The sequence below is a fragment of the Aptenodytes patagonicus genome, chromosome 4, assembly GCF_965638725.1.
Source record: "Aptenodytes patagonicus chromosome 4, bAptPat1.pri.cur, whole genome shotgun sequence".
NCBI classification, from domain to species: Eukaryota; Metazoa; Chordata; class Aves; order Sphenisciformes; family Spheniscidae; genus Aptenodytes; species Aptenodytes patagonicus.
Genome location: NC_134952.1, coordinates 84,187,281 through 84,199,307, shown reverse-complemented (window position 1 = coordinate 84,199,307; position 12,027 = coordinate 84,187,281). Strand labels below are relative to the sequence as shown.

The 12,027-nt window shown below is 42.1% G+C and overlaps 1 protein-coding gene across 11 annotated transcripts in view; it reads right to left on the bottom strand.

The window, feature by feature from the left end:
* The window catches only part of RUFY3 (RUN and FYVE domain containing 3), a 57,753-nt gene that overhangs the window by 22,443 nt on the left and 23,283 nt on the right, over nucleotides 1-12,027 (bottom strand). For all 11 annotated transcript variants that reach the window (XR_012995273.1, XR_012995276.1, XR_012995272.1 and 8 more), the window contains 3 exons: nucleotides 3,806-3,979; nucleotides 2,353-2,470; nucleotides 481-582 (listed from right to left, as the gene is read on the bottom strand). Coding sequence is in view for 4 of the 11 variants with exons in the window: in XM_076337447.1 (XP_076193562.1) it covers nucleotides 481-582; nucleotides 2,353-2,470; nucleotides 3,806-3,979 (394 nt within the window). In the remaining 7 variants the exon portion in view is untranslated. The remainder of the gene's footprint in view (nucleotides 1-480; nucleotides 583-2,352; nucleotides 2,471-3,805; nucleotides 3,980-12,027) is intronic.

Below are 12,027 nucleotides of genomic sequence, written 5' to 3'. Positions count from 1 at the left end.
CATTAAATCCTACTGATTTACACAGACATAGTAGTTCAAATCTACGGACTTTCAATTAAACTACAAAATCATTGCTCTTTTATCAGTGGGAAGCAGAGAGAAGTGAAATGATTTGTTCCAAGTCAGATGGTAATGAAGTGACAAGGTCAGAAATACATCCAGGGCCAAGATCTTGCAGACAGAGAATGCTGTATCCCCTCTGTACAAATATTTCACCCAAATCACCTCTTTGGAGCCAAAATTTGTGTTTATTCTAATGGAAACTTGAGACAATAAAAGCAGAGAAATAACAGCTTCTGGATTAAGAAAGAATACTAAGCATTTTTAATCCCTCAGAGGAAGCTCTGCATTTCACAAATATTACTACTTATCAAAAAAAAGTACACACACACTTTACCATTTGGGTGTAAAAGATGGTAAAGATCTTGCAAGAGGGCAGAAGTGAACCTAACCTAATCCAAGAACGAGCTCAGCACTCACCTGAGAAGATCCTTTCTGTTAATCAAGGCTTTCATGTATTCTGAAAGTTTCTTCTGCATTAGAGCCAGGCGAAGCCAAGCTCTTCCTCTACCTACAGGTGTCCTACAAAGGCCAGAAACAAAACAGTTACAGACATACCGCAATGCAAATTCATGAACAGCTTTAACAATCCTTTTCTATCTGAAGTTTCGGCATCTCAAAGATAGAGCTGGCACTGATGAAAACAGGGAAATACAAGGTATTTAAGTGCAAAGAATTACAGACAAGTTTATCTAAGCAACCACTGCTTCTCTCTAACTAATTATGTATTTGTTGTTATACTACAAATATTTCCCTGACTTTACCCCTGCTGGAAGCTACCACATAGACAGAGATCGGCTGCTTCAACACATCGCCTTCTAATTCAAAATCAGGTTTGCATAAGGCAAGTCAGAAGAACATGTGTATACTTCAGCTCAGCACAGATGCCCAAGCACCACTCCTTCAGGGAGGTGTTAAGTTGGGTGAGAATGCACAAAGACAACTGAAAACGCAAATTCAGTACTGTTCTCTTCAACTGTTTTGCTCAATAACACACTCACAGGATGCAATGGGTTGTAGTCACAGTCCTTCCCCCTCTGTTTCTCCTGGCAATCCGAAGTACGCAGCTTTAAAAATATGACAACTGATACGCTGCATCACAACTCTGGCTCATCTACCATGGCATGCTGGCCAGGAGCCAGTACCAGATGCTCCAAAGGAAGGTGTAAATCCCCCGTGTTGAGCAGTATTCTGATTAGAAAGAAATTTCTTTTCCATCTCCAGCAGTCAGTCAGCTGTCTTATACCAAACAGCACGTGGGGCACTTCATTTTCTAACCTTAAGTAGTATAAGCAGCAACTGCCCATGAAAGTCATCTTCATTACCCCCCATTCTTGACCTCACCAATACATGACACAACATTTCTCAAGGGTTATAGTAGGAACGCAAGGCTGAGGTTCAGAAACTTATTCTAAAACTGTTCTTTATTTCAATTTATTTTATGTTTCAATATTCTTTTACAACAGGAAAAGGGAACAGGAGCTCTGGCGCAACACTGTTGGCACTCCACGCTGGTCCTGTAAGCTGTTCCAGGAGGAGTCCTGCACGGATCTCCAGTAAAAGCACTTGTCCATATGCACATCGCTAAATACTAACCCGAAAGAAACTGTTGTTGAATCTATTCACCTCTTCTTTCAGCAAAGAAGGTTTAATCCTTAGTCCTGCTACTCGGACAAAAGCTTCCTTATACCTTTTTTCCTATTCCCCAGGTTGAAAGCCTCTTACAGTTTCCTTTTAGCATGGAATAAGCAAACCTGAATGTGTCATCTGAGATGACTATGAGATTTTTAAAAGCGATATAAGCTTAAAGTGGTTTTTTCCCTCCCCTCTTTAACATAAGCTGCTATCTTCTCCAACTTTGTGACTGAGCCTCCCTTTTACACCAACTTTACAAGTTTACCTGAATTTATTTAAAAGAAAAACTACCTCTATCAGCCTCAAAACTATTTAACCTGTAAACACCTTCCTTCCAATTCCCTTCCTCTTCAGTCTGACTTCAGAAAGAGAGTCAGTAAAGGCTGTTCCCGTTCCTGAGACACATCGTCACTCGTTTAGTGCTCCAATAAACGCACTATTGTCCATAACACTCCGTGCGCTTAAGACGGAAAGAATATACCTATCCCCTCCTTCTGCAGTTCTTTGATTAAGAGTAAAAGCCAGTAATGATCCATTTTTATCAGCAGAAGGTGGCAGATGTATTCCTGAAGGTTATGTTTGCCCTTCCTTCTCTTCTTCAGGATCCCTATTACAATAAAAAATGTATGTACTTGTGCAGTAAAAGACACTACTTACTTCAGGCCTGGGAGATCCTTAACACTTGCTGTAATTTCTGCAGCTTCAGGAACAAGTTTTTCTACTAGTTCTAGAGGTCCCCAAAATGACTTATTTTGCCCAAGAAAAGTCTTTTTGCCTAGAAAAGAAAAAGATATAAAATGAGCTTGTTAGGCCCGTGCTGACTAATTACATTCCCAAACGTGGCCAGAAGTGAATGAACAGTAGACAAAAACCGCCAGAAAGATTCTTCTGGCACTGCTGCTGGGCAAGTACAAAAGATGACTTTTTATGCCCGAGGGTGGCAATTACTGGTATCATTCAAATAAGGCAACAGGAGCTTGAGACAGATGCCAGAAAACTTTCCACACATCCCCAATATGCCAAAACAACAACATCCGGGGATAACCAGCAACTTATAGATTCACTGCTAGAGGTTAAAATTTCTACTAGGATGCTGTCACTATCCCTAAGTTACACCTGATGTGCGCACAGCAATTTTCTCTCACTGACCATCACATTACAAGGAAAAGGACCACACCACGTTGAAGCTGCTCCTTCTCCACAGCTGCTAGGGGCTTCTCTGTGCATCCTTTCCTCCTTCAGAAAAGCTTTCTAGTGACCCCTAGGTACTCAAGCTGGAAATTCATTTTTTTCTTCCATAGTTCTCACTGCTACGTTACAGCGGCAGTGAGAAGACCGAGAACTCTGTTAACTTCAAACTTATGACCAGCAGCAGGGACACTGGCGAATGGATTAACAAAGAAGCTGAAGAATACGAACACTTCTCCTTGGCACAATGTTACCTTAACCAGCGCAGGAATTCCTTCTTCTGCGCTACTGAGGAAGCGCTGCAGGATGTACGTAAAGGTGCTGAGAGAGCATTTAATATCCTCCGCTTTTCATCTCAAGCTACTATCACACAAGGGCAGCACATCAAGAGAAGTACTGTGGTACTTGGCAAATTTAGTTGTGACTCTCTATTACATAGTTAAGTATATGCTCTGCTTGCTATTTTAGAAAGCAGCTTACAAGACACTAGCTGCACAAAGCCAACATCCTCACTTTTGATAGAACTATTGAGAAAGGACCTCTGCGTTGCAGTTCCTCTTCCAGCAAGACGACCATTGCGTCCCTAAGGCATGAGGAAGTGCAGAAAGAGAGGGAGTCATAAGTTTGCCAAGGAGCTAATTTTATCACTGATCACTTAGTTATACTCAAGTAATCTGAAAAGCTGTTTTAAAAATGGCAAGCACCTGCAACAACTGTGAACTTTTCACCTGCAGTTACACCTTCAGCAGGTTTTTTCCCTTCCTGTGGCCTGTCAAGTCAACTGTGATCACAGCGGTGACCCCGCTCAGCCTCTCTTTAGTCCGCTGTAGATTACAAAACTGGATTTTTAAAACAAGATCGCTCTTTATTGCCCCTACGCTATGACAAACAGCCCAGGAGGACTCCTCTCAAGCAAGGTTACCTTTCAAGCCGTGTTTAAGGCAGTGTTCCATCACAACAAAGAACTGCTGAAGAGGTGCATAGTCTGAGTCCAGCGTCCTGCCCAGATTAAGTGCCGATTCAATCAACCCCTTGATACTCAGTTTCGCCATGTTCATCAGGTTCATACGTTCATTAGCCATGAGATAATTAGGATCTATAAAAAAAAAGGAAGAAAAATACTGTTGAGTAACAAAAGCTATTTTTAATACAATAAGATATCCCATCTCTCTCTCTTTTTGTCCCTCAGCTTTGAAGACATCTTTAGGGGCAGTGACAGTTTCATGTGAGGCACTCTCTCCAGGCCTTTTGTTGAGAAAAATCAAAATTAACTAGCATTTTATGGCTGAAGCCACAATGACATGAGAATAGGTGATGTATCACATTAAGGGTGCCTCAATACTTCAAATAACTACAAAAGCTTTAAATTTCCAAGGAAGAAAAGTTTGAAGACAGCTGTTCATATTGTGCTTTACATCTTGACAATGCGTTACTGAATGCCACGGCCATCGCTTGCTCCAACTCAAATCCCCAGCTACGTCCAGCAACTACAAACTGGTAAGAATTCTCCACTTGTGATTTCTTCTTCCATCTAAAGATAACCATGAATGCGCTCACACTTAATCCATCAATATGTCCCTCTACACAGTCTTGCATCTTTACTTCTCATGACTTTTTTTTTCTTGTTTGTTTTAAAACTTGGGTGTAACGTGGAGCCATGTCCCAACTATCTCTCTTCATTTTATCAACACCACTGTTTTTTACCACTGACAATAAGGAGCTGATCTTCATGGCTCCTCTGACAGCTCGCTCTAATTCCCAACACGCACAGATCTTCCAAGATCAGATTCTTCCTCTACCATATTATAAATATTCAGACCATTATACTTGCTAGTTGCAAGAAACAAATGCAGACATCCATTTTCCGATCTACACCCTGCCTGCAGGCCTCCCACTCCCTGACCCATATAACGTGCCCATGCCAACATCTCTCCTTTCACAGAGCGCCTCTCTTCCCAAACACCGTCAGTGCCTTTCCAACACCTCAAGCAACAAACTTGTTTACCACGGTACTGTTCCGTAACTAGACTGAAATTGTCCTACGTCCACAACAAATAAAGAAAGCATGCTTAAGTTTTAGGCCTGGAGATACACAGTAATAGAGAGAAATTCTTGCTATGAAAATAATGTTGCATCAGTTGCAAGTTTTCCGGTTGCATCTGTTGCACCTGCAATCTCACACCCAATTTTTGAGCTAAAGTTCCTTGGTGCAAGCGGTTTTATAACCCTGTAAGGCACATTTATTCTAGGGCTGCTCTAAACAGCCATGGACCCGTGAACCAATTTACCACCTTCGCGAGTGAATTCAGTACACCTAGCAGCAGAAGCATGACCAGAGGACATCTAAGACTACGTATCTAAGCATAGGGTACACATTTTATCTGCTGTACTGACAAAGCATGCTTGCATTTAACAAGCAAGTAAATATCAGACTGAAACCCTTCAATTAGAATAAAAGGAGATATATTTCCATTTAAAATGCAGGGAAGCACGTAGCTAAGTTTGATGAAAGAAGCCATAAAAATATTGAGAAATCTAAGCAGTGGAAGAATGGCTGTTCCCACTGACTCTGTGGAGTACCACCACCCAGACCCACCCAGCGACGCTCACCACCGTCGGGGTGTTCTCAAGCTCTTTTTGACTGTTCGGAGGCTCCATCTCTTCAACATACAGACAGCTGAGATATGTTTTAAGGAGAGACGCAGGAACCTCTCTCATGGTGAAGGAGGAGGGGAAGATGCAACCCTCATCCTCAGTGGATCCAGTCCCTAAGCGGAGTCTTGCAGAAGTCTGGGTTTATATTCAGCAGGTTTGCCGCTGAGTAAACATCAAATCTCTACTAGACAGGTGGACTTGAGGTGTCTGGATTGTTAACATTTCTCATCCTCTTGTCAATCCAACTGTGAAGAACCATTTCTTGTTGCATTTTAAATTGCAGCAACTTAGCCAAAAGAGGCCAAGGGGTATATTCTTCTGAGACTACTGCTGTCTCCTATAGGACTTGTCCTGATGATGCAAGTCATCATCCTGCTTCATCACGATGCTGGTACTGACAAGTCCAGTTGCTCGAATACAAACTTCTTGTCATCTCAAATGTACTGCCACTGCAATGAGGCATCTTGGCAGCACCCACCAGCCAAAAAGAGAGCAAGGTGCAAAACTTTATACAACCATAGAATTGTGAAAAAGTCACATCGTTCCCACTTCCAATCTTTGATAGCTCCTGCGGGTTGAAAAGCACTGTAGGCCCAGCAGCCTGTAGCCGACAGGCGTAGTATTTGATTTCAGTAATCTATGGCTGAATCCAAAACAGGCAAGAAGAGCAACGGCTACCGTGCAATTGAGACTCTTTATGCCAGACAGGAGGAGACACTGAAAGGCATCTCAGGGTTGGGAGACGAAAAGCAACTACTGAAGTGGAGATACAAACATCCTCAATCAAAGAACCTGAGAAATTATGAAACGGAATAAAAAAAGAGCATTTGTGAAACTTGGGAACAAAGGCGGATTTGCTGAACCTGCCTCTGAAGCATGCCGTGGTCAGGTTCCCATGGCTCCAAGGCTAGCTGGCACCCAGGCTGCTGAGGTCTCGTTATTGCTGCTTAGTTTTGGGTGGCCTGTCTGCCAGAGGACAGGCTGCTTTTATCGGGGATGCTGCTGACGACTCAAAGAAATGCTCAGACCTAGCTCTGCGGCAATAGCACTAGCAATACTCGAGTACCCCTCATCAAAGGGGCGCTAATCAATGCCCGCTGGAATTGCCATCCACCAACAGCCACCGGTCTAGTCATGCTCCAGGCCACATCTGCTGCCATGGACAAACGCCTTCTTGTTCAGAGAAGTGGCAAACAAGTCCAGTTCTGCCTGTGTCTCCACCCAGTCTTCCATTGCTGAGGGACAAAGTGATCAAACCCCCGAGAGTTTTGTTTTAGTAACTGTACACTCTTCAAGCGGTGATTGTCTTGGCTCACATCTTATAAAAAGGCTGAGATTAGGCATTCACAATTTATTTTCATAGTTTAGAAAACTTCAAAGTACCCATTTAGGAATGCAATTCTCATAGCAACACTGGACTGTAGAAGGATTTAATTTAGTGGGTGATTTTTATTGCCTTTGCAGAACTGCTACTAGTTTAAGCTGATGGATTTGGCACGTATGTTGAACAGATTACCTGTTTTGTGATTTGCAATCCATTTTATGATTTGCAACGTAGCTAACAGTCACCATTACTAGGAGTGCAGACTCAGGAAAAAAAGTCAGACATAATACTATACACGATTGCAAAACCTAATTTTTTGTACGTGCAATTAAAAAACCCTTCCGTATATTTTCTTCTGTGTACTTCTGCGTAGAACTCATGAACACCACCTCCGACAGCATCCATCACAGTTGCCCTTTAAGAGCGTATGAACATCACTACAGCATTTGCTTCTACCACAGACAACTATTGTCACAAAATTGTGCTTTGCTTCAGTACCATGATTCAAAATCCACTCAGAACAAGCTTCCTTGGTAAAAAAAAACCCCAAAACATCAACCCCCTCCCTCAATACTTCTGGTAGCACACCACCTACAGTATATCCATGCTTCTGACCAAGACAGATAAACCAGCAGAAATCTCTAGTAGGTTTCAATTATCTGAGGCGATTTTTATACATACCCTCAAGAGAGTATGGTGCGGCGGTAAAAGAAACGGCTTTTTTTTTTTTTTTTAAGTTTAAATACATTTTTAAGTCTAGGTTGATCATGATTATTGGCCTGGCCAGGCTTTGAAGAAAAACTCCTATGCATACGTACACTGTGCACACTCATTAGTGAGATCAGACCCTTTCGAAAAGCTGAGCGCTTGCCTCCTGAACATATCTAAAAGTTTTAAGACTTGACTTAAACCTTGTTAATAATCACAGCTTCTTTCTCTTCTTCCCTATCAAGGGAATAGCAAGATACAGAAAGATACAGAGACCTCCGCTCTAATCAAGACATCTCCCCACTGGCCAAGGTCCCACAGCGGCATGCCCCAAGCAACAAAGCACTGCCGCAGTACAGAGCAGTCCTGCACCCGCTGCCCGAGTGGCTCCTTCATCCAACCGGTAGCAAGGCAGACATCCAAAGTGATTCTGCTTAGGTGGCAAATCAATTGCCAATGCAAAATTAAAGAAACCGTAAAAGACAAACGGATGGAAAATGTTACTTTGGCTACAATTATTAGCTAATTTGAATAACAGTAGAGTCCAAGGACACTGCTCAGAATTCGGGTCCTACTCCATTATATACTCATCGGAAACCATGCACATTTCTTAACAGTATCGAGAGCTGCTGCCTCACACAGTCTTATGCTGAGGTCAAGGGTACCGTATGCTTTTTGAGACAAGAAGCATGGTTCTCCCCAAGTCTGAGAAGTCTGTGACTGCTGTGTGTCAACTGGGGTCAATACTACCTAAATAAAAAAAAGCCACAGACAAACAAGAATAATAGAGGGGTGTACGAAGCATGTTCAAGACAACTAGATTCTTTCAACATGTTTAAGAGCTAATGAACATCTGAGCTGATGAAAGCACTTAGGAAAAAAGAAGAAGCAGGGCTATGCTTTCATTTAAGACTAGAACGTGCAGTCACAGTCTAAAGAACTGAAAAATGTTTTCATCACATTAACTAATTAAAGGTTTCTGCTTCATTAGTCTGATGTGAACAATGGTGCTCTGCATATGCAGCTTATCTAAGCTTCTCATCTTGCAAACTGATTAACTGTTATATAGTATGAAACTGGATAACATCCCAAAGATTTACTTGAAAAATTAAATCCTAAGTAATTTATACCATTGTTATATGCGCTGCAACATATACACCTTTAAAACTGAGTCTACAAGAGCAGGGTAAGCAAAGACGACTTTTACACAATAAGACTATCCAGCTGGCTTTAATTCAACCCAGTCACTTTCTGCTTTGACAGTTTGAACCTGACATGCAGTTGAGATTCTCTGAGTCAATACCTTCTCCAGCTTTCTGCCTCTAACTGCGAAAACTCTGCCTGTGTTTTACTACACATGCCATGTCGCAAGCCTTAAAAAGTAAAATCTTGGCCCTTAAACTTCGCCTTTCCATGTGGTTTGGATTTCAATGGAAATAATCTTAAATTCTCAAGACACTTTTGCTATTTAGAAATTGTAGCTTCTACAGAATAGACGTGTTTCGTAACCAGCAACCTTGCACATGGGAGGTAAGTGGTCACGACTGAACTGGACTTGCATCCCACTAGAATGACAGGGTAAAATAATCAGCTCATCTGCCCGTTTCCTTAAAACACTGAACTCCCAGGTTTCTGAAGGGGTAAAATGGTGCCACAATCATTCACACACTAACAGCATGAGAAGCAAAGGGTTCCTGAGAAGCTTCCATGAAGATGGTTTCAAAAGCATCCAAGAATCTCAGGAATCCTGTAATTTGTTTAAAAGGTAAAATAGGTACCTAGGAACCTAAAAGTCAAGGAAAAAGTCAATGCAACACTGGATCTCAAAGGGTTAAGCTGCGACTCTGGTCTAAGTACTTCTCACCTGGTGACAATAAATTTTATCGCTCCTCATATTGAATTACCCTAAAAGAATTAAGAAGAAACTAAAATAAAGCTAGAACTTCGATCAAATACAGGAAGTCATGAAACGCTGTAGATGTGAACAAATCTGCTCAAAGTAATGCCAGTTAATTAGTATTTCAGCAAGGTTCTCCACGTCCTGAATCTGTCTTAAATCAAGAGTCCAAACTTAAAGCAATCTGAAATTTAGAAAGGCTGCTTCTATGTATAGAAGAGAAACGGCTTCTTGCAAACAGTTCATACCGTATTCAGATTAACTGAGATATGTTAAAGGTGAAACACTTGCTTTCAAAACAAACCAGCCAGCTATCTTACAGTGCACCGAGTTTCAGTTAAGCAAATTCACATTAGGGAAGACATTAGTTCCAGCTGTTCAGACTATGATATCATGAACACATGTATAATTTCAAATAAACGTGGAAAGCAAATCCCTAGATAAATTAAGGACTTTCATCATTTTAACTCTTTTCCTTAGCCTCTGTTCTGCCACACCGCACCATGCAGAAGGTGAGAAAATTCCTCCAAGCTGAAGCGCTCTCTCCACAAATTATCAACAGAGAGTCAAAAAGGAGTGACACAATGCACGTTTTTCTCGGAACAATCCATTTAGTTCTCCCCCAGCAGCCTCGTGTCCTGGGCCGGCCTCCCTAAGATTCCTGCCAGTGCACAATCTGCCGCAGCATCGCCAAAGCGCTGACTTAGATCCAAGGAGGATCCTACATGCGCAACAGAGGGGGCAACTCTTGCCACAAGTCAGAGGACGCAAGAAATTGCCATCTTTGCGGTCAAAGCTGCAGAGGGGTGCAGGCAACTGCACGCCACCTGCCCCAACGCACCGCCTGGCACCCCAGTTCAAACTGACGTCAGTGGGTCCGTGCTAACACACGAGCTTATGGTCAAGGTAATTAAGATGTGGTACACCCTCCTTTCTCCCACCCCAGTTCTAAGGGCAGCTGGTTCCAGCTGAACGGCATGCAGCAGCGAGCTGGGGGAGAGGGGAATATCTGCCATCTGAGCTGTTTGGTTTTTGTAAGTGATCCAGAGTCTTCCATTCAAGATGGAACTACGGCTATTTTAATGCTGCAAAAAGAAATCGGGAGTTCAACATCATTATGTATTTTTTAAGCTTCTTGTATTTCAGTTGAAGCTCTCCTGACATTGCCTTACGTTCAAATGCCTCACCTGCCTTCCAGCAATGCAAGCCCCTGACTACCATCGCAAGGATGAGGCGATAAGACATTTGGCGTATCATGCAGACGCTCTCTTAAAGGTAAGCAGTGATGAAAATAAAAGTGACATGACTATGCACAAGTGAAAAGCAGAGGCATGTGTGTTTCTAGAGAAAGATGTTTTATTCTACTAATTTTTTGCTTCTATATTCAAAATTCAACCTGTCTACTCTGAGGGACTGTGGATAAACTGGGAAGCAGCTGGACTAACACCATCTTAACAAAATGAAATCTGATTTCCTAAGAGAGGAAACATTTTCACAGAGAGTTTAAAAGGTTGCTTCATTTGTTCTTGCTATTATGTCCTTAATGGTGACTTTTGAGGGGGAAAGCACACTCCTTGTCAAGCATCCATCAGCCTCTGACTGATTGCCGAGGAGGACGGCTTCCTGCACACACCAGGCATGCAAGAGTTTCAAAAAAACAGAATGGGGTGGTGGTCATGGGAAACAAAGATACAAGTGAAAACAGACAAGACACACATTTCTAATGTATCCCACTCCAACAAAATTAATGCAAAAAATCCATACAATGTTTAATGGGTAAAAGAGTCTCAACCCCCCCTTTTTTTTTTTCCTCTCCTTAAAGACTACCTTGGATATGCCCTCGGCTGGAGCTGCTGGGGAAGCAGAATTAGCCGTTGTGCCAGCAGAGAGAACATCTCCCACGGCTGATGAGAAGCCTGCTGGGTTTACGAGGCCACCAGGCAGAAGCCCAGGCACGTAACCACACGCAACAGTTGAGAAAGGCACCATCCACAGGAGATGACTAATTTTTGCGCACAACACATCCTCTTTGAAAAGTTTTATACCATCTGAGTTTCCAAATATAGATAAAAGTAAATTTTGCCATGTCATGGTTGATTTTGCTTTTTTCTTCTGCCAGAAACATGCTTAAAATTATTTGCACTGGAAGGTTTTTCCTAAGTGAGTCCCAAACCTGGCTGCATTACTTTGCCATCCTTAACTATCAGTTATTATTCTAGTAATAATCGCAACTACATATTTTAAGACAGCTGTATCCCTTCACAGTGTTGCTTATACTTTACCCTCTATTTATAACCCTGAGTCCGTAACATAAACATACTTCGCTTAGTTTCACCATCTTGCTTTACCAAGCTTCACGTTTAAATTGCTTATCTGTGCTATAAAGAAACAAATGCGGCTTTTGGTTAACATCCTACCAGTGAGAATTAGACCAAAACTGAACTGGTAAGAAAACAGCCACCGTGGGCTCTGCAATCCACACCAACTTCGAAAACAGCCAATGCACAAACTGGCAAAAAGAGCTGAAATGCATCTGCTGACCTTACTCCTTTGGGATTAT